The sequence below is a fragment of the Acanthochromis polyacanthus genome, chromosome 4 (assembly GCF_021347895.1).
Source record: "Acanthochromis polyacanthus isolate Apoly-LR-REF ecotype Palm Island chromosome 4, KAUST_Apoly_ChrSc, whole genome shotgun sequence".
NCBI lineage: Eukaryota > Metazoa > Chordata > Actinopteri > Pomacentridae > Acanthochromis > Acanthochromis polyacanthus.
Genome location: NC_067116.1, coordinates 4574168 through 4602115, shown reverse-complemented (window position 1 = coordinate 4602115; position 27948 = coordinate 4574168). Strand labels below are relative to the sequence as shown.

Sequence of the window (27948 nt, the reverse complement as noted above, 5' to 3'; positions counted from 1 at the left end):
ACTTTAAAAGTGTCACAAATGTCGTATTTTCATAGTGTGGTTCTTTATTCCTCCTCCTGTTTATTGTAGTGAAGCTTCATCTTTATAGAACTGTGTCATGTTGGGAGCTGAACCTTGGGAATGATTCTGGAAAATGGTCAAAAATGCTCCCATTTTACTGAAACTCTCCAGAAGTTGAACAATCAAGAAGGCGTTTCCTCCTCAGTTGCCTGACAACAGTGACGTCACACTTACCTGTTCAACAAGTTCTAAAAGTGTCACTTCCACCGCCTTTGTGTCGCAGCTTCTTTTTCTCCGTGTGAATGTGAGTAAACGAGCCTTTTCTCTGTGTCCAGCTGCTGTTAGTTTAGTTCCAGCAGCAGAAATGTGTCTCCACAGCTCTGCTAACATTCAGCTCCAGCTTTGACTGGACTCATGCGGCAGCAGCTGGTTTTAGATTTGACGTTCCATCGACCAGCTGACATCATCCACCCAACCACAGGAAGCTAACAGCTAAAGCTAACTTTAAAAACAACACATTTAACAGTCCAAAGAAGGATACGAAAAACAGCATACGAGTATTTTCCTGTTCTGACTGTAAACATGGAGATGGATTTAAACTGGGTGTTCCTTCAACAGGAAGTCCAGAATCAGTTTTGGTCAGACGATCACTTTATGGAACAACACCGACAATCTGACTGGATCAGACCAGGGGGGTATTCCACGAAGCTGGCTTAGGTCTAAGCCTGGCTTATTTCGGTCAGCTTCGCTAACTGTAGTGAGAGTTTTGTTCCACCAACAAGGCTTAGGGCTAGCCTGGCTTGGTAACCATGGTAACTCAGCCAGAGTGACAAGCCTGGTCCGGGGCAGACTAACAGTCAAGCTTACTTTAGCTCCATGTCAGAGAAGGTTCTGACGAGCTTCAGAAAGACGCCTGTGAACCGCATGTTACACATTAAATTCATCTTGATCTGTAATCAATGATGTTCTTGTTCGGTGACATACATTGAGACCTTCTTTAAATAACGCCGGAATAACCGTGAATCAAACTCTATCATATTACACTACACATTTTGTCACAGTGTGCAACTGTGGCTCAGTGGTTAGAGTGTAGTTAAGTAGATTAAATGTGGTTTTACTTTTCATTGCGCCGTGGGTTTGAATCCATCAGCGGTAAATACTTGGAAATATCTGATTTTCTTTCTTCTTTCACCCTCAAAGTGCAGTCAACACGTAACAGGAATAGGCACAGATTGTGTTAAAATAAGCAGGACACAACAGCCACAGTTTTCCATAAAGAATACCTTCCTTTTACCAGCGGTCCAATCTGATCATGATGAGAATCCAAAGGTGATGCCAAATGATGAGATAACTGTTTTGTGTACAGCTCATTTGTGTCTTCTCCCTTATTTAAATGTAGGGCACAGTAGCACTATCATCTCTGATAAAAATGACATCTCCTCTGTAGGCCTACATGTTTTTTTCTGCTTTTTTATTCAAAGTTTGAGTGTTTGATGAAACATCTCCACATGAAGTTGCCCCTTTTTTCCAAAGTATTCCTCCTTTGGTTTTAGGTGTTACCTGCTGCTTTATTCATCTATGGTGGATATATATTTGTCAAATCAAGAACATGGATTAGGCCTACCAGAGTAAAAAGTGAAAACCACCATCACATTATACAAAACCAGGCTGTAGCCTCTTTCTCTCATATATATATATGTTTATACACACATAAAAAATGTCTTCAATGGGTTTTGAAAAGCTTTATTTCATCAGATTGATCTGCTCTGGGCCACAGTAGTGTGACAAACTTCAGGGTGAGGAAATAAAAGTCATCAACCACTGCAGTTGTGGGTTATCCCTTATCAGTGTCAAAAACTTGCCCTCTGAAAATTAAATTTTCAGACGTGTGCGTGTGTACACTCAGACTAAGTGCTTCATTAAAAAGAAAATAAACACGCATTTAAACGGTCGGCAATGCTTTGCCAGGCAGCGTCTCGAGCTTTATTTATCAACCGTGTTGCCTTTTCTTGTGATAATCTCCCTGTAGTCCTCGTACAACTCCGTGAGAAGTTTCTGCTCTGCCGAAGAGAAAGTCTCCGCTCTGTTTTTAGACCAGGCGTAAACTAACCGTGATGTCACCCGTTGGTTTCAACGCCGAGAAAATGAAGCCCGGATTTTGCTACTTCCTGGTCGCCATTTTGGATTTTTTGGAGCCAGTGACGTAAAAAGCGTCATCAAACAGACTGGACCGGAGAGCAACTAGGGGCAGGATTGGCTGAAGACTCTCTTATCCCGCCCACGTTTTACCGCAGAGGCTTCTGTTGCTGTCTATCAAGTATAGCCACGCCCCCTGGCTCCACCAACTTTAACGATTTATTTAAAATTCAGTATTGATTTATTTTAAGATCGGCCACCTGATCTCTCATTTTGACCATGAAAACTAACGGGAAAATAATCCTGAGCTGTAGAACATCAGTCTATCAGATTTTATTTTCTCCAAAAATGAATTGGGGTCTATGGAGAAAAAGCTTTTTGGAGAAAAACCCTAGCGGACGGCGGGATATTGCAAGTTTTTGACACTTCCGGGTGGGCTTCAATTCTGGAGCCAGATGCTTCGTCCATCTTTATATACAGTCTATGTTTTAGACATAATGTCATCATTTTGACGATTGACACGTCGGGGCTTTTTATCTCCCCCGGACGCGCGCTCAGCGGCAGCTTGGATCAGCCTGGCTTGAATAAGCGTCTCTGAAAAACAGCTGAGCCTCGTTCGTGGAACTACTTGCAGCTGAGATTAAAGTTGCCGCTTATTCAAGCCACGCTTACCGGCGTAAGCCCAGCCTGTTTTAGCCAGCTTCATGGAATACCCCCCAGGAAACGTTTCTGTGGAAGTTTATAGGAGACGCATAAATAATAATTAAAGGAGGGATTTTTCCTCATTTCAGCAACAATATTCATCCACAAACATCAAGCAGATGCTCAATAAACACTTAATGTTCCAGAATTACAGCTCATCTTTTTCTGTACTTTGCTCTACGGTTTCATAACTATTAGGCCACAACACTAAATGTTCATATTAACAACATCTTCCTGTGATGAAAACAGACACAAACAGCTTTAAGATTAATGATTTTCCCCAATAATGAGAATAATCAGACCCATAAAGTGTTCTGAGGAGCTGAAGTTTGTTGTTTCCAGCTGTTTGGAACTATTGCCTCAGAGTTTGATGAACAGCTGCAGGAAGAGAGAAAGTTTACACGTTTGAACACCAAAAAACAACAGTGCTGCTAACTGTTAGATTCTCTAAATGATCCCAGAGAGAGAATGGATGTGGACCAGGATCCAGCAGCCGGTCACACTGTGTAAGATAAGATAAGATAGACTTTATTAATCTCACAAAGGAGAAATTTAACATTACAGGGCTCTTAGAAACAAAAACAAAAAACAGGAGTGCAAAAGTCACGAAAGTGCAAGAACAAGATAATAAATATTGCACATAATAACAACTCCACAGTAGTGTTCTACAGTCTGATGGCAGTGGGGATGAAGGACCTGTGGTAGCGCTCCTTCTTGCACTGAGGGTGTCTGAGTCTCGTGCTAAAGGAGCTGCTCAGCTCCACTACAGTCCGGTGCAGTGGGTGGGAGCTGTTGTCCATGATGGATGAGAGCTTGGTCAACATCCTCCTCTCACCCACATCCATCACAGAGTCCAGTGGGCAGCCCAGGACAGAGCTGGCCCTCTTGGTCAGCTTGTTCAGTCTCTTCATGTCCCGCTCTGTGCTGCCCGGGGCCCAGCAGACGACAGCGTAGAGGAAAGCAGAGGCTACCACAGTGTCAATGTGATGGACTGATAGAAGAGCAGCAGCTGATGTTTGTGCAGCACACAGGATGAACATGAGGATTGGATGGAGCTGAATGATGTGTTTCCTGCGCAGGTGAAGGTAAACGGTGTGTGTGAGCTGCTGTGAGTTCAGCAGCATGGATCAGTGTGAGGATCCTCACAGCTCTCTGTGGGGGGAACAGAAGAAGCAGAACAAAGCTCAGAGGTGAGACCACATCTCTAAGTGTCCACGACTCTTCTGCATGTCAGAGCTCAGCACTCATCACTGCCACCATTATTCACAGGAAAGAACCTGGATCTGGACCTGAACCAGAACCTGGACCTGGGCCTGAACCTGATTCTGAACCAGAACCTGGACCTGCACGCAGCTGTGTGTCCTTTAAGAGCAACTGGTCCAAGGATCTTTACATTGAGTTTAAATCGAATCGTTCATCAAAAGAACGGTGGGTTGACATCAGCACTAAACTGTCTGAAATCACACCAAATGTATTTATTTTTCTGAGGTGTCTGCAGGTTTTCACCAACATGGAAAGGTAAGACAGTCAGCTGATCCTCACAGTTGTGTGTGAACTCTGGATGGAGTCCAGTAAAGAGAGTTAATGATGAAGCTGCATCCTGACAGCAGATCCAGCAGGATGCTAGTTTGGACTCTGATTTCTGACTTGGTATTGGTGCTGCTTCAACTTCCAGCTGTGTTGGTTGATGTGAAGCTGCTTGTTTGTGCTGCAGTTACTGAGCTGCTGGTTTTCCTCTCTGTCTACCAGGATCCATCAGAACCCAGAACCAGGACCAGAACCAGGACCAGAACCCAGCTGTGTGTCTATGAAGAGTGATCAATCAACGGGTCACTTAACTAACTTTAAAAGACGACCGCGCTCTGCTGGAAAGAAGTAAGATACTGACTCTGTAGTTCATCCTCACAATGACACACAACATGAACATGAAGACACACAATGCATTGTTTTGTGTGTCTTTGTGGTGAATCAGTGTTTATGTGATTTATGTTCACTGTGAAAAACTTCAATAACAATATTGATGAGGGTCAAAATTTTGACTATCGGATCTGATTATTGTCCAAACTGATAATCGATTGATTCCTAGTTAACATTAATTTAAAAAAAAAAACATCTCAAATCAGATCAGTGTTTTTAATGCAGGGAGAATTTTGTTGAACATGTGAGATTTAATGTTCTTTTATCAGGATTCCCCAGACACTCAAACATGGACCTGAATCTGAATCTGGATCTGATCCTGGACCTGCACCCAGCTGTGTGTCCTTTAGGAGCAATGACTCGAAAGATATTTTTGTTGAGTTTAAATTGAATCGTTCATCAAAAGAATGATGGGTTGACATCAGGATTAAACTGACTAAAATTACACGAAATATATTTAATGCAGAGACTTTTTTTAACACATTAGAATTAATGTTCTTCTATCAGGAGAACATCAGTCCATCAGAGACCCAAACATGGATCCAAACCTGGACCTGCATCCAGCTGTGTGTCCTTTAAGAGTGATGACTCAAAGCATTTTAATATTGAATTTAAAGGAGAACAACCTTCTGCTTCAAAGAGGCAATTATTCATCTCTAAATGTTGTAACTGTATAAAATGTCAGTGAGTCAGTTTTATGGTCTTTCTGATGGAATCCTCAAACACATGCTGAGTGTCAGCTCAGCTCTTTGTCACATCCATGGAAATGTTCCTGTGTGAGGCAGTGTGTGCTGTCAGAGTGGAAAGAATGGATGCTGAGGTTGTGGTGAAGCAGCTGCAGGACAGCAGCTGCTCCAGCAGGTGGCGTCTTTGTGCTTTGGCTCAAACAGTGTAGGCAGGAAGCTGCACTCAGGTTTGAGGTGCTGCTGGACGGAGGAGGACAAACCGCAAACGGTGAACGCTGCTGTGATGTCTGCACAGTGGAGTTGTGGTTACCACTTTTGCTTTGCAGCAAGAAGATCCCCGGTTCAAATTCCGGCCTGGGATCTTTCTGCATGGAGTTTGCATGTTCTCCCTGTACATGCGTGGGTTTTCTCCGGGTACTCCGGCTTCCTCCCACAGTCCAAAAACATGTTGAGGTTAATTGGTTACTCTAAACTGTCCGTAGGTGTGAATGTGAGTGTGATTGTGTGTCTGTATATGTAGCCCTGTGACAGACTGGTGACCTGTCCAGGGTGTCCCCTGTCTTCACCCGAGTCAGCTGGGATAGACTCCAGCACCCCCCATGACCCTAGAGAGGATAAACCAGTGAATAGAGAATGGATGGATGAACGCTGCTGTGATGTCCTGGAAAGACATTTGTCTTCATGGAGGTTTGTGGATGCTTGTTAGGGATTATAGATAGATAGATTAAACCTTTATTAATCCCACAGCGGGGAAATTTACATTGTAGAGCAGCAAATAGGACATTGAATAAAAGAGAGATTGCAGCACACAAAGCACTTGCTTTGACCAAGTGAAGAACATCTACTGTGACCAATGAAGTTAAAGCCAGAGGGAAGAAGTTTGGACTTTATTTCTTTGTAAACTCAGTTCCAGGCCGTGTGTGCAGCAGCTCAGAGGTGGAAGTTGAAGCTCAGCTGCTGCACATGTTGGTGTGTTGTGATGCAGGATTAGCAGCTCATCATTAGCCGCTAACAGGATTAGCAGGTCATCATTAGCTGCTAACAGGAACCTGCTGTTATTTCCAGGAGCAGAGTTTCATTCAGTAGCTGATTCTATGGTCATTAATTCATCCCCAGTGTGGGGGAGTCGGTCCTGGATGACGCTGCTTCACGCCAGCAGCTCTGATCTGATTTGGGACAGTTTCTCTGAGTTAGCATTGATCAACTTATTGATTAGTCCTCATTAATATAATATCCAATTGTACTTTCTCTGGCCACTGTTGTGATTAGATTTGTGATAATGTTTTTAAGTCAAACTTCAGTTTAATGTTCATTCAGGAGCAGCACTGATTGACACACCAAACAATTTACAGAGTTTTATGAAGTTTCTTCCAACTTCTTGTCAGTAAACTGTCAGAGTGCAGTGAAGAAACTAACCTGTGTTTATTAGGAGGAAGCTGGAACCAGAACCAGACCTGGACTCTGTGTCCATGAAGACTGGCTTCACTGGAAAACATCCTCATAATTTAAGGAAAAGGCCCCACCCTGTGGATCAAAGGCAAGAGTTTTAAAGTGATTGAGAAATTAAAGCATGTGATGGATCATTCATCATCTGTCCAGGTTCCAACATTTACTGACTGACTTTGTTTTCAGCAGCACTCTGTCTCACACTCACAGTCAAACACATTTATACTGGGAGCAGTGGTGTAGTCCAGGGTATACGGCGGTATAGAGCTCTGGACGTCACGTGACTCCGTTTGTTTACGCCGCCATGTTGGCAGGAAACTCCGCTTCAAAATGAATGGCGCTGGTAGAAAATTTACGCCGTCTAATTTTACTTTTCATTTTAAATCAGACGATATTATAAAATATACAAACAAACTGGACAAACTAAACATTATCCGATCCATATCATGCCCCCGGTATCTTATTTAAGAATCTTGAGACGGTCGGAGCGGACCTTTTACCGGACCTGTGGTACCCTGACATCTACAATTACCTGATAAATTTTCCTTCATCCTACTCCGGTGAATCTCTTAACCCTTTAAGCTGCAGTCAATTCCAGCCATTTTCAGTACAAAAAATCGCTAATATTCTATTTGTAAATAAAAATATGACGAGAAATACAGGGAATATTGGACGCGCATCGCGAGGTGCATTTCCTTGAAAACGACCTATTCGTGGATAATATGCCGACTTCAAGACATGTTTTGGAAAAAAATATTTTACTGGCTTGTTTCGTCTGGACGTCCAAGGTCGGATTATGGCCGTTTTTTGTGGAATATTTTCATCTGTGTGTAATAATGAACCCAGAAATGTGAGTCGCGCTGTGTACGTTGAAGCCGTGTATAGAGAACAGATGGATGGATATTCGTTGTTTGTCGGACAAATGTGTTCATATTACCCGCTGTGGTAATCACATCTGAAAGTGGTTTATACCGGCGGATTCATGAGAATCTAAGCTTTCCATCGGCATATAGTGTTTGTATAATCGCGTTTCAGATATTTAGCAAATTGCTTATGCAGATCTCAAAGTGTACCGCGGGCGGGACACTGAAGCGCAACTGAAGCGAAACAGCGTATAAAAGCCTTGAGGGGCAAGAGAAATTACGCGATCAGATATAAAGCTTAGGAAACGGATTCTGTACCTGATACAAAGTGGTCGCTACATAAGCGGAATCCGTTGCCTGCGGGTTCCCACCGCTCCGTTTTCTTCTGCTCGCTTCTTGCGCGTTTTATGGCAGTGATCCACCTCTGTCGTCTTTCAGGATCTTTGGGAATCCGATAAAATGCTCTCCCCTTTGCTCGTCCTCGGCTGTTCTGGCGTCCCGGGGCGCAACAACTGTCCACCATATGGTGGAACTCTCTGATGTCGACGCTGAAGAACGTTTAGGAGTTAGCTGGCAGTAGTTTAAACAGCGCGCCTTCCTGCCAATATGGCGGTGTTTTGATTTCGACTGTTGCATGCCGGGATTGTGTGACGTCATCTCCCGGAGCTCTATACCCACTTATTTTTCAGTTAGCATTGTGTATACCCACTTCTAATGCTCCCTGGTGCGCATCATTCAGTAATATCTGTGTGCCAGGTAGCCCTCTTTTCCTTAAGGATGATGAAGCCATGAACAACCCTCCTCTGCCTGTAATTGGCTGGTACATGCTACCTTCACTGATTCGATTGGTTAACTTTAGGGATGAGCCAATCAGAGGCAGAATAGGGCGGGTCATACAGAGGAAAATTTTACTAACACCTCTGTGGCACTCCAGTTGATTGACAGGTCTGCTTGAAAGATGCGCAGAAATGCGAGAAAGTCAGAATAAACACCTTTCAAGTGAGCGACACGTATCGAGTGAACCTACTTTCATGGACAATATAATTCTCAGGTAAGTTTTAAGGTGGTTTCCAAATGAATCATTGTTTTAAACTATTGGCAACATGACTGCACATTTCAAGGAGAGGATATTTTGTCGCCAGTGGTTAAAGCTGCAGTCAATTCCAGCCATTTTCAGTACAAAAAATCGCTAATATTCTATTTGTAAATAAAAATATGACGAGAAATACAGGGAATATTGGACGCACATCGCGAGGTGCATTTCCTCGAAAACGACCGATTCGTGGATCATATACCGTCTTCAGGACATGTTTTGGACAAAATAGTTTACTGGCTTGTGTCGTCTGGATGTCTAAGGTTGGATTATTTTTGTGGAATATTTTCATCTGTGTGTAATAATGAACCCGGAAATGTGAGTCGCGCTGTGTACGTTGAAGCCGTGTATAGAGAACGGATGGATGGATATTCGTTGTTTGTCGGACAAATCTGTTTATATTACCGCTGTGGTAATCACATCTGAAAGTGGTTTATACCGGCGGATTCATGAGAATCTAAGCTTTCCATCGGCGTATAGTGTTTGTATAATCGCGTTTGCAGTTTCTATCATTTAGCAAATTGCTTATGCAGATCTCAAAGTGTACCGCAGACGGGACACTGAAGCACAACTGAAGCGCAACGGGTTAAACTGAGTGTCGGGCCGAGTCTGACTAACGTTTTGAAAGGCTAACGTTATTCTAACGTAAGTCTGAAGCTAGCTAGATTTGGATAATGTGGGAAAACCTCTCGGCTGGTAGTTGATTTTAAAGTAAGTAAAAACACAAGAATGGGGACAGGTAGTTTAAGATTCGACCTAAAACAATATTGAGGTTTTATTCATGATGAAATATGAACAAGGATGCACTGTCAACTTCATATTTGAAGTATTTTATTTAAATAAATGTTCAAAAGTAACTGAAACACCATGTTTGCCTCATGATAAATACATGTTACATAAATCCAGTTTGCTTGTGTGACCAGTAATAACTACAAACTGCTCCTAATCAAGTCATGATAATTTTATAATAGTGGGCAAGTAGAAATGACTGAATAAATTGAATAGAGTAGTCTTCTATGTCACTGTTTCTAAAACAGGGCGTTTTTTTTGGACTAATTAAAAAAAAAAGGTGAAAATTAAGAGTATACCCACTTCTCCAGGGACCACTACACCACTGACTGGGAGCTGCCCAGTACAAGCTCACACTGGCTCTGGGAGGAATGAGGCTTTATGAAGGAGCTGCTGTGAGCCTTTGGGACAAAACCAAAATGAGCTGAAAGCTGCAGTCAGCTTCAGACAGAGCTGTTGATTGACTGTGGAATCAGCAGGACTAGCAAACCTTTACTGCTGCAGGGAGTCCTCAGATTCTCTGTCCACATCCACATGTGTCCTCATGGACCTTCAGTCTCCGTATAAATGCACCTGCTCTGTGATAGTCTCAGGGTTCTGTTGAAAGTGCAGAGAGCATCATGAAGACCAAGGAACACACCAGGCAGGTCCCAGATACTGTTGTGGAGAAGTTTAAAGCCGGATTTGGATACAAAAAGATTTCCCAATCTTTAAACATCTCAAGGAGTACCGTGCAAGCAATCATATTGAAATGGAAGGAGTATCAGACCACTGCAAATCTACCAAGACCTGGCCGTCCCTCTAAACTTTCACCTGGAACAAGGAGAAGACTGATCAGAGATGCAGCCAAGAGGCCCATGATCACTCTGGATGAACTGCAGAGATCTACAGCTGAGGTGGGAGAGTCTGTCCATAGGACAACAATCAGTCGTACACTGCACAAATCTGGCCTTTATGGAAGAGTGGCAAGAAGGAAGCCATTTCTCAAAGATATCCATAAAAAGTCTGGTTTGAAGTTTGCCACAAGCCACCTGGGAGACACACCAAACATGTGGAAGAAGGTGCTCTGGTCAGATGAAACCAAAATGGAACTTTTTGGCCACAATGCAAAACGATATGTTTGGCGTAAAAGCAACACAGTTCATCACCCTGAACACACCATCCCCACTGTCAAACATGGTGGTGGCAGCCTCATGGTTTGGGCCTGCTTTTCTTCAGCAGGGACAGGGAAGATGGTTAAAATTGATGGGAAGATGAATGGAGCCAAATACAGGACCATTCTGGAAGAAAACCTGTTGGAGTCTGCAAAAGACCTGAGACTGGGACGGAGATTTATCTTCCAACAGGACAATGATCCAAAACATAAAGCCAAATCTACAATGGAATGGTTCACAAATAAACATATCCAGGTGTTAGAACGGCCAAGTTAAAGTCCAGACCTGAATCCAATGGAGAATCTGTGGGCAGAGCTGAAGACTGCTGTTCACAAACGCTCTCCATCCAACCTCACTGAGCTCCAGCTGTTTTGCAAGGAAGAATGGGCAAGAATTTCAGTCTCTGGATGTGCAAAACTGATAGAGACATACCCCAAGCGACTTGCAGCTGTAATTGCAGCAAAAGGTGGCGCTACAAAGTATTAATGCAAGGGGGCCGAATAATATTGCACGCCCCACTTTTCAGGTTTTTATTTGTTAAGAAAGTTTAAAATATCCAATAAATTTCGTTCCACTTCACGATTGTGTCCCACTTGTTGTTGATTCTTGAAAAACAAAATTTTTTTTATATCTTTATGTTTGAAGCCTGAAATGTGGTGAAAGGTTCAAAAGTTCTAACCTGGCAATAGCCAGATTAATAATTGTGTAGTACTTGATAGTACTCCACAATATCAATCTGGGACCGCTCCATGTAAATCCGTTCGGAGGAAAGAGGCACGGATTGGACAATGCAACAGTATGTTCCGCCTCTGACAGGTTTGTTTTTAGCCAATCGCGGGATCTTCACAACGAGCGGAGCCAATTGGTAGATTAAACTCTTACCAAAACCCGTAGGTAAAAAAGCACAAACATCTTTACCATCCAGAAATGCACAAAGCGCCTCTCGTTGTTCTTCCTTCAAAGAAGCGATACGAGATTCAGCTAAAACTGACTTAATAGCAGCATCTACACGATCGTTGTCCTCCGTTGCCATGTTTGTTTTGATCGACTGGCGCTTGGTGTCGTCTTCACACCCGGATATCCCGCCCCACACACGAATACTGCTGCGTGATTGGCCCGTGCCAACTTGGCTCTGTACGAACAGTGAATGCGGGAGCGGAGCAAGATGGTTTCTTGAGAGATTTGTGAACTCACAAATATCGCGAGAAATCAACTTGCTGGCAAGGTTAGAAAAGTTCAAGGGGGCTGAATACTTTCACAAGGCACTGTATCAGAGCTGCATTACTGCATGATCCAATTACTGAGCAAAACTTGTGTTTCAGTTTCATCTAAAATTGAGACTGTTTGCTGCCCAGAGGTTGCTGATGAAGGAAACGGTAACTCACTGATGGTGGAAGGAGGAGAATGCCAACTTCATGCTGGCACCATATGAGCTTCATCAGACCAACTGCTAATAACTGTTCCATGGTTGAGGCTGCTGATTGGTTGAACCTTTGCAGTCGGGTTAGAGTCCAAAGCTTTGGAACAGCCTTCCTCTTCTAATCTGATGATATCTTCAATAAAAACCTCAAGATGTTCAGGTTTTAAATGGCTCCTGGCTGCTCTCAGTGGTCTTAAAACTTCAGATATTTAAAGAATTGATCTTCCATGTTGCTATCCTCTTTTCCTGTAGTAGTATTTTATTCTGTGTAATTTAGTTTTACTCAGTGATTTTACTAGTTTTATATTGTCTATGCATGTATATTGTCAATTATATTTTTAAATGTTCTGTCTGCACGTAATTCTTTTCTGTCTATTTTGATCATGTGCAGCACTTTGGTCAGCTCAGGTTGTTTTTAAACAGTTTTTCTAAATCCATTTGATTTGATGTCGTTTGTCTGTGTGGACAGACGTACTGAGATCTAACTGTTGATGTTGATCCACAGAGTGGAGCAGCAGAACTCAGAGGTTCCCAGAGCTCAGTCTGTCCAGCAGCATCACCTGGACTCCATATTCATGGTGAGTTCATGGACAACAAGTTGTTCTCCATCTGTTGTGTTCAGGCGTCTCCATGCTGCTCTTTGTAGACCAGTGGACTGTCAGTGTGTCCAACATGGATCTGATGTTTGGCTCCATGATTTGACTCTGATGGACTCATTGACACATTTCTCTGTTCCAGCTGCTGGAGGACAACATGGTGACTTTTGTGAAGAAGGAGCTGAAGAAGATGCAGAAGGTTGTGAGTCCAGATTACCCAGAATGCTCAGAGAGTCAGAGGGAGGATGAGGAGGAGTTGGAGGGTGATGATGAAGATGAGAGGAGCAGCAGAGAGATGTTTGAGCAGATCACAGTGTTTTTCCTGAGGAGGATGAAGCAGGAGAAGCTGGCTGACTGTCTGCAGAGCAGTAAGAGGATTTGTGTAAAGACTGAAGCTGTTGATCAACAGAACATTTACTAAAGTCTCAGAATATCTTCACATAATCAGTCTTTACGGGGACAAACTGTCACCTTCACTTTAATGCTACTTTGGTGCTTTAATATCCCGGTTACTTCTACTTCACTCTTTCTTTCTTGTGTTTTCATTCAGAACTTGTTGCTCCCGTTTGTGGACGTAAACTTAAACGTGGTCTGAAGAAGAAGTTCCAGAGAGTGTTTGAGGGCATCGCTAAAGCAGGACAGAAGACCCTCCTGAATGAGATCTACACAGAGCTGTACATCACAGAGGGAGGGACTGCAGAGGTCAATGATGAACATGAGGTCAGACAGATTGAAGCAGCATCCAGGAAAGCAGACAGAGCAGAAAGAAGCATCAGACCAGAAGACATCTTTAGAGGCTCACCTGGAAGAGATGGACCAATCAGAACAGTGATGACACAGGGAGTGGCTGGCATCGGGAAAACAGTGTTAACACAGAAGTTGACTCTGGACTGGGCTGAAGACAAAAGCAACCAGGACATCCATTTCATGTTTCCATTGACTTTCAGAGAGCTAAATGTGCTGAAAGAGAGAAAGTTCAGTTTGGTGGAACTTGTTCATCACTTCTTCAGTGAAACCAAAGCAGCAGGAATGTGCAGCTTTGAAGACTTCCAGGTTGTGTTGATCTTTGACGGTCTGGATGAGTGTCGCCTTCCTCTGGACTTCCACAACAATGAGGTCCTGACTGATGTTACAGAGTCCACCTCAGTGGATGTGCTGCTGACAAACCTGATCAGGGGGAATCTGCTTCCCTCTGCTCGCCTCTGGATAACCACACGACCTGCAGCAGCCAATCAGATCCCTCCTGACTGTGTGGACATGGTGACGGAGGTCAGAGGGTTCACCGACCCACAGAAGGAGGAGTACTTCAGGAAGAGATCCAGAGATGAGGAGCAGGCCAGCAGCATCATCTCCCACATGAAGAAGTCACGAAGCCTCCACATCATGTGCCACATCCCAGTGTTCTGCTGGATCACTGCTACAGTTCTGGAGGAGCTGCTGAGAAGCAGAGAGGGAGGAGATTTGCCCAGAACCCTGACTGAGATGTTCATCCACCACCTGGTGGTTCAGGTCAAAGTCAAGAAGGTCAAGTATGATGGAGGAGCTGAGACAGATCCACACTGGAGTCCAGACAGCAGGAGGATGATTGAGTCTCTGGGAAAACTGGCTTTTGAGCAGCTGCAGAAAGGAAACCTGATCTTCTATGAGTCTGACCTGACAGAGTGTGGCATTGATATGAGAGCAGCCTCAAAGTATTCAGGAGTGTTCACACAGATCTTTAAAGAGGAGAGAGGGCTGTACCAGGACAAGGTGTTCTGCTTCGTCCATCTGAGCGTTCAAGAGTTTCTGGCTGCAGTCTACATGTTCCACTGTTACACCAACAGGAAGGAGAAGGTTCTGGAGGACTTCCTGGGAACAGACTGGAAAGAGGAGGACAGAGACACTCTGGATGTGTTCCTGAAGAGAGTGATGGAGAAATCCCTGAGAAGTCAAAATGGTCACCTGGACCTGTTTGTTCGCTTCCTTCATGGCCTCTGTCTGGAGTCTAACCAGAGACTGTTAGGAGGTCTTCTGGGTTGGACAGAGAACCATCCACAAATGATCCAGAGAGTCATCAACGACCTGAAGAAGATGGAGAGTGCTAAAATGTCTCCAGACAGAAGCATCAACATCTTCCACTGTCTGATGGAGATGAAGGATCTCTCAGTACATCAGGAGATCCAAGAGTTCCTGCAGTCAGAGAACAGATCAGAGAAGGAACTCTCTGAGATCCAGTGCTCAGCTCTGGCCTCCATGCTGCAGATGTCAGAGGAGGTTCTGGATGAGTTGGACCTGAACAAATACAGAACATCATGGGAGGGAAAACTGAGACTGATTCCAGCTGTGAGGAACTGCAGAAAGTTTGGGTGAGTCCAGATGTGATGAACATGATCAGTCAGAGTAGATCAATTGTTCAGTTCTTCAGATGTTCTCACTAGAACATCTCATTCTTCTCAGTGTTCCACTTGTTTATTTCTAACTTTCCATGTCAACTGTGTTTAGTCTCAGATGTTCAAACGCTGTGAAAATGAGGATTTTTCAGTTGGTTCTGTTTACAGCTGTTAAATGAATGAAGACAGTTTTTCTATTTCATTCTGATAATTGTTCCGTTTGACAGTTTTTTCTTGTGAGTTTCTTCCTTTGGCTAATGGAGGAAACATGCAGATCTGCTGAAACACATGAAGAACTGTAGAGGTTCTTGTCCAGGTTTTATCTCAGCATCAGTTATTACTAGGACCTGATTGATATGGATTTTTTGAGGCCAATTCCGAACAAGGAACATAGAACACACAGCTGGATACATGTAAGATAAGCTAGATGATATATAGAAAGTTCAAGCTAACATTGTAATTGATCCATAGTTTACTGTTCTGATGTACAGCTCTGGCATTAAATCTACTACATATGTAGCTGGTAGTAAAATTCAAACAGTATGTAGAAGAGCAGATCAAGTATAGTGAGGATGATGCAGAGTAAACTGGTGGAAATGGGCAGCTGATTGAAGAACTAAATGTCCAACAGGACCAGTCTAATTGTTCTGCTATCAAAAGCATGAAGGAAATATAAAGTGTCCTTTTGCATAATAACATGTTTTGTCTTTTATGCGTCATTACAGACTTACTAACTGTAAACTCTCAGAGAGTCACTGTGAAGTCGTGGCCTCAGCTCTGAAGTCCAACCCCTCCCATCTGATAGAACTGGACCTGAGTGAGAGCTACAACCTGCAGGATTCAAGAATGAAGCATCTTTGTGATGGACTGCAGAGTCCAAACTGTAAACTGGAGACTCTTAGGTCAGTTCACTGTTGATGGTTTATCAATATATTTAATAGAAATCCTTGACTGAAGTTTGAAGTTTTTGTTGGTGAATTCAGAGTATTTTCCTGAAAACAGTGTGAAGATGCTTGAGATTGTTGAAGTGTGAATAAATGCCCTGATCAGCTGACTGCAGAGTTCCCAGATGGAGGACAGAATCCACAGTCCTGCTGTGTGTCTGAATGTAAAGCTGATGTGAAAGTGATGTGAGGCTTCAGCAGTGTGACTTCCACACATCCAGTCAGTATGTTTGTGTTTCCACAGTGTTTGTGCTGAGCTGCAGTGGAGCCTCAGGAAGTCAAAGAGGAGTTTAGTTGTCAACAGTGTGGAAGTTGATTAGTGTGAGTCAGAAGCTGAAGCTTGATGTTAGTGTGAGCTGAGCTGATGAAGTGATTCCTTCCAGTGGAGTTGTGTTAGGAAGAGAGCAGTGGACAGTCAGTGTGGACAGCAGGAATCAGAATCCCTCTGTAATGTACAGATGACATGTGACTGTTGTTGAAGACACACTGGAAGATGTGAAGGAGACAAAGCTAGCAAGCTGATTTCCACAGAAGAAGAAGAAGGTGATGGAATAAATGAAAGAATGAAGAGATTTGATGTTGATCCTTTGATGAGAGAGTGGACTGAGGTCAGCAGATGTTACTGATGTGTGGACATGAATAGGTGGATGAATGTTGTGCTGACATGTAGATGATGTGTGTAGAAGGCTGACATGATGATGATCCACAATAAGAGAAGGACAAAGTCACTGTGCTGCTTTTAGAGAAAAGCTGATTGATGAGGACAAAGTAATGTTGATCTGCACATTCAGAACCTGAACACATCTGATGGATCATCAATGATTTTATACACATCTTTGATTCTTTATTCAGACTGGAGGACTGCAGTTTGTCAGAGATCAGCTGTGATTCTCTGGTCTCAGCTCTGAAGTCCAACCCCTCCCATCTGGAACATCTGGACCTGAGCTACAACAACCTGCAGGATTCATCAGTGAAACATCTGAGTGGTTTTGTGGAGAGTCCAGACTGCATCCTGAAGACTCTGAGGTCAGACATCATGTTTTCAGTGATTCAAAGTTCTCATCTTTGGGTGAATGTTTCTTTTTCTCATCAGTTTTAATGACTGCTGTGAATCATCCACAGAGTTTGTCTTTTTAAATGTAGTAGGGAGTCATAAAGTCTAGACTCAGTCCAGAGTCAAAGCTAAAGTGTCCTTAAAGTTCTCTGTGCTGAGCTGATAGAAGCCAGTGAGTAGAAGAACTCTCCTCACCTGTCAGCACCTGTTGTGTGCCACATCACTGCAACACTTTAACTGGAAGCTCACCAGTGGCACAAACTCTCTCCTTCATCCTTTCCAGCATTTGGAGCTGTGAGATGACTGAAGTAAAGACAGTGACTTTATCTGCTGCTCAACCTTTAGATGCTTTTCACCTTTCTGTCCTGGAAGCAAATGTATTTGTCCTCTGAGGTCCAGCAGCTTCTCCTCTGGTAGAATAAATGAACAGATCTCATTGATGAAGCTGCACGTATAAAAGAAGATTTGAAGGAGATTTAAGGTTGACTTGATGCATAGAAATCCAGATTTCTTCAGCTCTGAACTCATGATGAAACTCTGAATGATTTCAAGCAGGAACTTTGTCTCCTCAACACATCTTTTATTCAGATTGGAATTCTGCAGTTTGTCAGAGATCAGCTGTGATTATCTGGTCTCAGCTCTGAAGTCCAACCCCTCACATCTGGAACATCTGGACCTGAGTCTGAACAACCTGAAGGATTCATCAGTGAAACATCTGAGTGGTTTTGTGGAGAGTCCAGACTGCATCCTGAAGACTCTGAGGTCAGTTCACTGACTGTCTGTTACTGTTGTAGATCTGATGTGTTTAATGACACCTGAAGCTCATTTATGTTCAACAGAACTTCCATCCATGAAGCTGTAAATCTGCTCTGCTTCACATTTTCTGTTCTTTGCTAAATTCAGTTTGTTGTGACAAAAGTCGTGTTTGTAGCAGAAAGTGTTGTATTGAGTGTTAGTTTTTAAAGTAAATGAATGTTTGCAATTTGAGCTGAAGAGTCACATCTGGATCCAGAAGATCCTCTGAACTCAGATCAGTTTGAAGAGACAAAATTTAGTGAGTGAAGTCTAAATATTTCTTTGGTTTGTGTTGAGTTTTATTTGACTGATCCTGATCCTGTTGATGATGCAGCATGTTACTGATGTGTGGACATGAATAGGTGGATGAATGTTGTGCTGACATGTGGATGATGTGTGTAGAAGGCTGACATGATGATGATCCACAATAAGAGAAGGACCAAGTCATTGTGCTGCTTTTAGAGAAAAGCTGATTGATTCAGAACCTGAACACATCTGATTGATCATCAATGATTTTATACACATCTTTGATTCTTTATTCAGATTGAGGACCTGCAGTTTATCAGAGATCAGCTGTGATACTCTGATCTCAGCTCTGAAGTCCAACCCCTCCCATCTGGAATATCTGGATCTGAGTCAGAACAACCTGCAGGATTCAGGAGTGAAACATCTGAGTGGTTTTGTGGAGAGTCCAGACTGCATCCTGAAGACTCTGGGGTCAGACATCATGTTTTCTTTGTTTGCTGAGATGAATGTGATGTAAAGTTGTGGTGACTCTAAACTGCAGTCATCAGGCTGATGTTCTACTGATCCACACTGAGGATCTTCATGGGAACGTCTGTTTTTTTCTTCTCTGCTTTAGTCCTTGGACTCTTTGAGAGAAATGTTGAGCTGCACATTTCAAAGCTCCATCTCAGAATAAAAATCCTCCAGTGAATAACTGACAGTGAAACTCTGACACACGTGATCTTCAGCTCAGATCTGACCTCATGTTTCTCTGGAGTTCAAACTGACAGCAGCAGCTAACAGCTGTTTTTATTCCTCATCAAGCTCTCACTTATTTCACTATTTTAGTTGATCAAATGTTAAAATGAGTAAAAACTGTTGATCCACTTTGTCAGAGTTGAAGGTGACGTCTTCAAATGTCTGGTTTTGTTCCAGCAACAGTCCAAAAGCACAAATATTCAGTTTAATGTGACAAAAAGCAGAAAGTGTTGGCAGTGGACAGAATGGAAGCAGTCTGATGTTTTTTCTGGATAAATGAGTGAAACCATGATTGAAATGTTTTTCATCTTTTGTCTACGGACTCATCAAATAGTGGACTGATTGTTTGAGCTGTAATTCAAGCTGTTTTTCATCCTGAGAGACAGAAACTAATATTCAGCATCTGCTGGTTCAAGACTTGCATGAAGCCATGTGATGTTCAGAAAGTGAAATGTTGAAATCCAAGATGCAGCCGTTTGATTTATCTGCTGATGAAAGGTGAAGCTGATCCATCAGTTGTTGAATGAGCAGAAAATCCAGCAGCAAAAGTTGTGACAGTTGATGAAGAGTTGAAGTCATTTATCAGGAGCAACGGGAAGATTTTCTGCTTCAGTTTCTGCTGATTTTCTTCTTTTCTCTGGTTGGAGTCATTTGAAAGTGAAGATGTTTGTGTTTGAGAAAAGAGTTTGAAGACGTCACCTGGTCGTCTGAAAACTGTGATGGACACTTTCCACCATCAATGACAGATGGATGAAGAATGAAATGATGTGAATGTAGAGTCCTGATTGAAAGATCTCCATGGTTCCAGAACATGAAGATCTTTTAGAGTCTGGAGCCTCATTTTGTCCATGTTTCCTTCTTGTGTGTTTGTGTGACTGTGAGCAGAAAGTGAAATAAATGTGCGAGTGTTTTTCCTTGTGTTTGTTGCTCAGCATGAGTTTGTGTGGATGGAGCCACTGGTGGAGCTGCAGAGTTTCAGAGCTGAAGTCACTCCGTCTTTATTGAAGCAGCAGCATGTTGTCATTAATATTAATGAGAGCTCTTCTTCACTGCTTCTGTTGGACTGTTTGAAGCTGCATCCTGTTGGCTTCAGCTGCTTGGAGTTTCCATTTTCTGAACTTGGACCTTCTGAAGCTTCTTCAGCTCTGAACTCATGATGAAACTCTGAATGATTTCAAGCAGGAACTTTGTCTCCTCAACTCACATCTTTTATTCTTTATTCAGATTGGAGTGGTGCAGTTTGTCAGAGATCAGCTGTGATTCTCTGGTCTCAGCTCTGAAGTCCAACCCCTCACATCTGGAACATCTGGACCTGAGTCTGAACGACCTGCAGGATTCAGGAGTGAAACATCTGAGTGGTTTTGTGGAGAGTCCAGACTGCATCCTGAAGACTCTGAGGTCAGTTCACTGACTGTCTGTTACTGTTGTAGATCTGATGTGTTTAATGACACCTGAAGCTCATTTATGTTCAACAGAACTTCCATCCATGAAGCTGTAAATCTGCTCTGCTTCACATTTTCTGGTTTTGTCCTAAATTCAGTTTGTTGTGACAAAAGCGGAGTGTTTGTATCAGAAAGTGTAAAAAATGTTGAGTGTTAGTTGTAAAGTAAATGAATGTTTGTAGTTTGAGCTGAAGAGTCACATCTGGATCCAGAAGATCCTCTGAACTCAGATCAGTCTGAAGAGACAAAGTTTAGTGAGTGAAGTCTAAATATCTCTTTGGTTTGTGTTGAGTTTTATTTGACTGATCCTGATCCTGTTGATGATGCAGCATGTTACTGATGTGTGGACATGAATAGGTGGATGAATGTTGTGCTGACATGTGGATGATGTGTGTAGAAGGCTGACATGATGATGATCCACAATAAGAGAAGGACAAAGTCATTGTGCTGCTTTTAGAGAAAAGCTGATTGATTCAGAACCTGAACACATCTGACGGACCATCAATGATTTTATAAACATCTTTTATTCTTTGATCAGATTGGAGGACTGCAGTTTGTCAGAGATCAGCTGTGATTCTCTGGTCTCAGCTCTGAAGTCCAACCCCTCCCATCTGAAACTTCTGGACCTGAGTGGAAACAACCTGCACCGTTCATCAGTGACACATCTGTTAGATCTTGTGGAGAGTCCAGACTGCAGCCTGAAGACTCTGAGGTCAGTAGAAGGTTCCATCAGTCTCTGCTGCTTCCAGCAGTTTTCTACTAAACTCAGTCAGTATCAAAGCAAAGATTCAGTGTCTCCTGTAAACCTGCAGCTTCTCAGTGAAGCTGTGAGAGCAGAATGGAGACAGAAACACAGAGATAGCAGTCAGCCAATCAGAGGAACCACAAGCTTGTTGTCATGGTGTGTTTGATGGATGTGAAGCCGACTCTTGTTGTGTTGATGTGTTGAGGAAATAAAGCTGATTCCAGCTGACAGCCTTCCAGATGTGCAGAGACAGTGGTCCTCCTTCATCAGAGTGTCCATCAGATCTGATCTCACTGTTTGTTGTCTCATTCCAACAGTGATCAGCTGATCAGTGTGATGTTTGTCACAGCTCTGAGATCAGTGAGACTGAAGCCTGCAAACCAGCGCCTCTTATTTCACAGCAGCAGCATCACATGGAGGAACCATGAGGTGTTTGTACAGAACAGAAGCTCTGCTCAGGTCCAGCAGCCACATCTGGATATGTGTCCTTGTGTGTGCTTTGATCCAGATGTGTTGACTGACAGCCTCCATGTTGGTTTGTCAGCTGATGTTTTCATAGCAGATGAGATGTTGATGGACACTCAGAGACTGTTGGTTTAAATGGAGCAGCAGTAAATCCATGAGTGAAGAGTTTGTGCAGTAATGAAGCTTGATGACTGTCAGCAGTTTGTTTCCACTGTGGACTGCAGTGAAATGTGCAGAGAAACACACCTGATGCTGATCAACCTCATTCATCTCCTCTGGTCTTTCTTCTTCTCTCTGCAGATGGAAGTATTGATGATCAGGACGGTGTTTGTGCTGAGAGGATGAAGTGTGTCCTGATGATCCAGAGGTTGAAGCAGCAGCGGCAGCTGGTGTGGAGAGACTGTGACTGGTCCATGTTACTGGGAGGTGGACTGGGAACCAGTATGAAGTGTGTTGTTCCTGTATAGTTTAGTGTTGCAGCTCCACACTGTGAATGATGGAGAAGTTCAGTTCATGTTGACTTGATCCGTTGGAGGTTGATGATGTTAAGACTCAGGTTTTCTAATGTTAATATTCAGATGAAAATAAACAGACTTTCAGAGATTTTTTTACAGATTTTATAGAAGCAGCTGCAGCTCATTTATTGACTTCTTCTATATTGTCTAAATGTCTTCTTACCTGGACAGGTGTAAAAAATGTGAGAGTCCACATTTGACCTTCATTTGCTCAAATGATTCCTTAGTCTTTGCTAAACTGTCTGATATTCTAATATTTCCATTGTGTGGAGGCTGTAATTATCACAACCACTTTAATTAACCTCCAGAAGATGACAGAAGGAAGTCATTGACGTGTTTTACTGGACAACAAGTGAACTATGTCCAGTTTATCAGAGAAATCACTGATATCTGTATTAATACACATTAATGTCTCAGGAGTTGTTGAGATCTTCAGCAGTGAGGCTCAGAGGAGTCCTTTACTGTGATTTCTCTGTTGGTGGGAATGTTGTTGCTTTTTACATTTATCTGAGTTTCTTTGTGTTGAGCCTCCGTTTCTTAACTTCCTGTTTGACATCTGGAGACAACAAAGACGTTCTAAGTTCTAACTTGGGTCTGATGTTTCTTGAATGAACCAATCCGGTTTTCAAAGATACTGCAGTAAATAATGAATATTAGAGCTAAAATACTACAGTAAATGACTTATTTAATATTCAGTGTAAAATATTGCAATAAATGAAGAATGCAGTTAAAATACTACCGTAAATGACAAATACTACAGATAAAATACTGCCGTTAATGATTAATAGTACATAGGGCTGAGTACCAAACTTCGGTTCTTTAATGGCACCGACCAAAATGTTTCGGTACTAATGAGTATCAAAATAAGCCTCGTCTTTCGATTCCATGTTCCGGTACTTATCACGTGATTATGATAAAGCAAACCTGTGATTGGCTGTAACATTACACGTGATTGCGGCAAGCCGGAAAAAAAAACATGCTGTGGCGTGCCCCGCCCGTTCACAGACAGGTTTCACGTTAGGTACATTGACTTCACTGTAGTTGTGTAGCGTGTCGTCAAAGTGGGAAAAGATGCCTCTGAGGTCTAAAACGTGGCTCTACTTTTGTAAAATCGACGCCAATAGTGCGCGGTGCAGTATACGCCAAAGCGGGTGGTAGACTCCATCTAAGGCTAAATACCGGCCCGAGACCGATAGTCGACAAGTACCCTAAAGGAAAGTTGAAAAGAACTTTGAAGAGAGAGTTCAAGAGGGCGTGAAACCGTTAAGAGGTAAACGGGTGGGGTCCGCGCAGTCCGCCCGGGGGATTCAACTCGGCGGGCCAGGGGCGACCGCTCGGTGCGGGAGGATCCCCTCGCGGGACCTCTCCCCGGGTGCGCGCCGTCCCCCGCCGGGCACATTTCCTCCGCGGCGGTGCGCCGAGTCCGGCTCCGGGTCGGCCAGGAAGGGTCCAGGGGTGAAGGTGGCTCAGTATGTACTGAACTGTACATTGCTTGCAAATGTTCTTTTGCACTGGAAATCACTGGAAAATTAAACTCAAGATGTGAAAAGTAATGTGTAATGCAATTTTCATTCTGTTAGAGTATATACTGTAAAACTGGTATTGAAAAAAGTATTGTTTAGGAACCGGTACTGAAGTGAAGGTATCGGTATTGGTACTGGTATTGAAACTTTTAGATTGATACCCAGCCCTAATAGTACAGCTAAAACACTGCAATAAATAATGACACAGTGGCATGTCTGAAGTAAATACATAAATAATTAAAACAGATATGTGGATTCATGAAAAGTATGTTTAAAATGTTTGGTAATGTGACATTGAACATCTACTACAGTTCCTGGTTTGTCTTTTGAAATTTTATACAGGGGATTCAATATTTATTCAGAATTTTTCCTGTAAATAAACATTTGTGTGTGTAATAAAGATGTTATGTTTCCCTAAAGTTAGTCTAATAAATTGATTTTTAAAATAAAGTCTGATTTTTGACTGAGTTTCTTCTTTTCATTTGGGTTTTATACACCATGATTGTTGTTTATTAGTGTATTTTGGCATAATCTTGATTTATTGCACTGTGTATTTCAACTAACTTTTCCTCTGCCATCTTATTTCCAGCCACTGCAGGAGCAGTTTAATCACCGCCGTGGATAATCACGTGTTTACTGGTCCCCTGTGGACAAAATCTGTAACTACAACCATGAGTCTTTTATTTTGAACTCCGACCCGGAAGTATTGACTCTATATATTCACCTTTGTAAGGCTGAAGCTGTTCTCTTCAGGTTAGCAGCTACTTTCGAGTTTAAACTTTACTAAGACTCCAACTAAAATTAAAGCTGCAAGCAGCGATGGACAGGTCCTTGCATCCTTGCTGGTCGGCAAATCCGCGCATGTCCACCAGGTGGCGCTTTGACCGAGAGTGTATGTCGTCCTATGAATTGCATGAGGAGTCAACTCTGATCACACATGCAAAATTTCAGGCAGATTGGAGCATGTGTAGGCTAGTTATCGAGCATTTCCTTCCATCCAGTAGGTGGCACTATGACTGTATATCGGCATAAAGATGTGATCATTGCAGAACTGTGATCATACATGTAAAGTTTGAGGGAGATTGGAGGATGTTCAGGGCAGTTAAACGGCATTTCCTGTTTCATGGCGAATTGTAAATTTCCAGGGGTCGCCATTTCCACGTCCTCAGACTTCTGCGGAGCATTTCAATAACTTTTGATCACCCATGCCTACTGTACATCCTGGGCAAATTTCAGCTCTGGTGGAGTTACCCTGTTTGAGTATAAAGCTTTTGAAAATGTCTAAAAATGACTGAAAATCGTCAAAAATATGACACATAACTAAAAATTGCCAACTTTCTGTTGGATTTTGAGCATGGGTGTCAATTACATTTTTGTGTGTTGATGAGTTACATACCCCCACCAAATTTCATGCCTGTAGGTGAGACATACTTGCCGTAGTAAATGATGGAAATTTTCCAGGTGGTGCTATGGAGCCATTTTGCCACAATCAGGTGAAATTCCCCTCAAACCTCAAAAGCTTCGCCAATCTAGATATATGTGTTAATTTTGGCGAGCATTTCGACTTGTCAACAAATACTTTGTTTGTCACAGCAACAATGCGTTGCCACGGGGGGTCACGTGATGGCGGCAACATGAATGCAGCATTTCTGTGAGAGCTCCCTGCCACTCTGCTCTAATTTTGTAATTATCCTGATTTTGACTGTGAACTGGTGGTAATTCTGGCAGCCTCGTTTAGTGTTATGTCCTTGGAGAACTTCTGGCCACAGTCTTTTGATGAAATGGGGAAAAGTTTAAAAGGCAAAGAGAAGAAGGACTTGCCTTCATCATCGAGTTTGAGTACGCAAGATGGAGCAGACCAGTCTGGCTCTGACAACGTGGCCGAATTAGACCCTGCCCTTGCCAAGGCTTTTGAATTGATGACAGCAAATATTACCAAAGTGCTTGATGACAAACTGAGCCCTCTGAGCGAGGGCATTCACAGACTGACCGCGGAATTCCAGACTGTTAGCAAACGTGTCGACGAAGTGGAAGCTAGGCTACTTGAAACCGAGAACTCCGCCACGGCACACGAGCCGAGGATTACCGAGCTGGAGGCACAGGTGGGTGCCCTTAGAGAGAGTCTCGACATGGCAGAAAACTACAGCAGACGCCTGAACATACGCCTCATCGGTCTGCCCGAAGACACGGAGAAGGGACAACCTACAGAGTTTTTCGAGTCATGGCTACCTCGTTTTCTCAAAATTGACACTAAAGCCGGCCGTATAAAGTTGGAGAGAGCACACCGGACCCTCGCACCCAAGTCGGGTCATAACAAGGCTCCCAGACTGCTTCTGCTGCGTTTTCACACATTCAAAGACAAACAGAAAGTCATGGAGGCAGTGCGTCAGGCGGGCTGGGATGGCGCCTTACTGCACAACGGGTCCAGGATCACGTCTTACAACGACTTCAGCGTGGCGGTGATAAGGAAGAGGAAGGCATATGATGCGGTGAAACAACAACTGCGTGAGCGTGGGATACCCTATGCCATGTTTTTCCCGGCCACTTTACAGGTGTCTCACGAAGGCTCTAAAAAAAGGTTTGCCACCCCAGAGCAGGTACGCAGCTATGTGGACTCCTTACCCTGATCACCTCATCCAGAACTCTCTTCAGTATTTTCATCTCTTCAATAGGAAAACAAACCTGTAAGGTAAAGACTGACTTTCTTCGGCCTGTGTCGGCTGAACTAGCTTTAGAATTTTGGCTTTAGATCATACTTACACTTTGATGGTTGATATATATACATACACACGTGGACAAAATTGTTGGTACCCCTCAGTTAAAGAAGGAAAAACCCACAATTCTCACTGAAATCACTTGAAACTCACAAAAGTAACAATAAATAAAAATTTATTGAAAATTAAATAATCAAAAACAGCCATCACTTTTGAATTGTTGATTAACATAATTATTTAAAAAAACAAACTAATGAAACAGGCCTGGACAAAAATGATGGTACCTCTATAAAAGATTGAAAACTATTTGACCAGAGTGACATGATTAACTCAGGTGTGTCATTTAATTGACATCACAGGTGTTTCCAAACTCATAATCAGTCAGTCTGCCTATTTAAAGGGAGACAAGTAGTCACCCTGCTGTTTGGTGAAAAGGTGTGTACCACACTGAACATGGACAACAGAAAGCGAAGGAGAGAATTGTCCCAGGACATCCGAAAAAAAATGATAGACAAACATCTTAAAGGTAAAGGCTATAAGACCATCTCTAAACAGCTTGAAGTTCCTGTGACAACAGTGGCTCATATTATTCAGAAGTTCAAGACCCACGGGACAGTAGCCAACCTCCCTGGACGTGGCCGCAAGAGGAAAATTGATGACAAATTGAAGAGACGGATCGTTGGAATTGTATCCAAAGAGCCCAGAGCAACCTCCAAAGAAATTAAAGGTGAACTCCAAGGCCAAGGTACATCAGTGTCAGATCGCACCATTCGTCGTTGTTTGAGCCAAAGTGGACTTCATGGGAGACGACCAAGGAGGACACCACTGCTGAAAAAAACTCATAAAAAAGCCAGACTGGAATTTGCAAAAATGCATGTTGACAAGCCACAAAGCTTCTGGGAGAATGTCCTTTGGACAGATGAGACCAAACTGGAGCTTTTTGGTAAGGCACATCAACTCTATGTTCATAGACTCAAAAACCAAGCATACGAAGAAAAGAACACTGTCCCTACGGTGAAACATGGAGGAGGCTCAGTAATGTTTTGGGGCTGCTTTGCTGCATCTGGCACAGGGTGTCTTGAAAGTGTGCAAGGTACGATGAAATCTGAAGACTATCGAGGCATTCTGGAGAGAAATGTGCTGCCTAGTGTCAAAAAGCTTGGTCTCAGTCGCAGGTCATGGGTCTTCCAACAGGACAACGATCCAAAACACACAGCCAAAAACATCCAAGAATGGCTGAGAGAAAAGCGTTGGACTATTCTAAAGTGGCCTTCTATGAGCCCAGATCTGAATCCCATTGAACATATGTGGAAGGAGCTGAAACATGCCATTTGGAGAAGACACCCATCAAACCTGAGACAACTGGAGCTGTTTGCTCATGAGGAGTGGGCCAAAATACCTGTTGACAGCTGCAGAACGCTCATTGACAAATACAGAAATCGTTTAATTGCAGTGATTGCCTCAAAAGGTTGTGCAACAAAATATTAAGTTATGGGTACCATCATTTTTGTCCAGCCCTATTTCATTAGTTTGTTTTTTTTAAATAATTATGTTAATCAACAATTCAAAAGTAATGGCTGTTTTTGATTATTTAAT

At 42.9% G+C, this 27948-nt stretch overlaps 1 protein-coding gene and 1 long non-coding RNA gene across 9 annotated transcripts; both read left to right on the top strand.

Annotated features, from left to right (window-relative positions):
• The first annotated feature begins 250 nt into the window (after nt 1-250).
• LOC127533731 (uncharacterized) lies at nt 251-4236 on the top strand. Its single transcript, XR_007941478.1, has 3 exons — nt 251-304; nt 3918-4028; nt 4108-4236. It is a non-coding gene; the product is annotated as an uncharacterized LOC127533731 (long non-coding RNA).
• Nucleotides 4237-12657: 8421 nt separating this feature from the next.
• On the top strand, nt 12658-24088 carry LOC127533729 (NACHT, LRR and PYD domains-containing protein 3-like). 8 transcript variants are annotated; one of them, XM_051947558.1, is made up of 10 exons: nt 12658-12784; nt 12945-13170; nt 13353-15147; nt 15897-16073; nt 16968-17141; nt 17758-17931; nt 18508-18681; nt 20173-20346; nt 20929-21102; nt 21901-24088. In XM_051947558.1, exons 1-10 carry the CDS (start codon nt 12698-12700, stop codon nt 21911-21913), a joined length of 3168 nt encoding a protein of 1055 aa, XP_051803518.1. In that variant the 5' UTR covers nt 12658-12697; the 3' UTR covers nt 21914-24088. The 8 variants fall into 8 exon arrangements, with proteins under 8 accessions (XP_051803518.1, XP_051803520.1, XP_051803519.1 ...); XM_051947560.1 differs by lacking the exon at nt 17758-17931; XM_051947559.1 differs by lacking the exon at nt 18508-18681.
• Nucleotides 24089-27948: the final 3860 nt, after the last annotated feature.

Excerpts from the sequence above, each read along its gene's own strand:
- LOC127533729 (XM_051947558.1), top strand. The coding sequence starts at position 12,698 with ATGTTGATCCACAGAGTGGAGCAGCAGAACTCAGAGGTTCCCAGAGCT. Across the intron at positions 16,074-16,967 it reads TGTAAACTGGAGACTCTTAG|ACTGGAGGACTGCAGTTTGT; the intron begins GTCAGTTCACTG and ends TTCTTTATTCAG. Across the intron at positions 20,347-20,928 it reads TGCATCCTGAAGACTCTGAG|ATTGGAGGACTGCAGTTTGT; the intron begins GTCAGTTCACTG and ends TTCTTTGATCAG.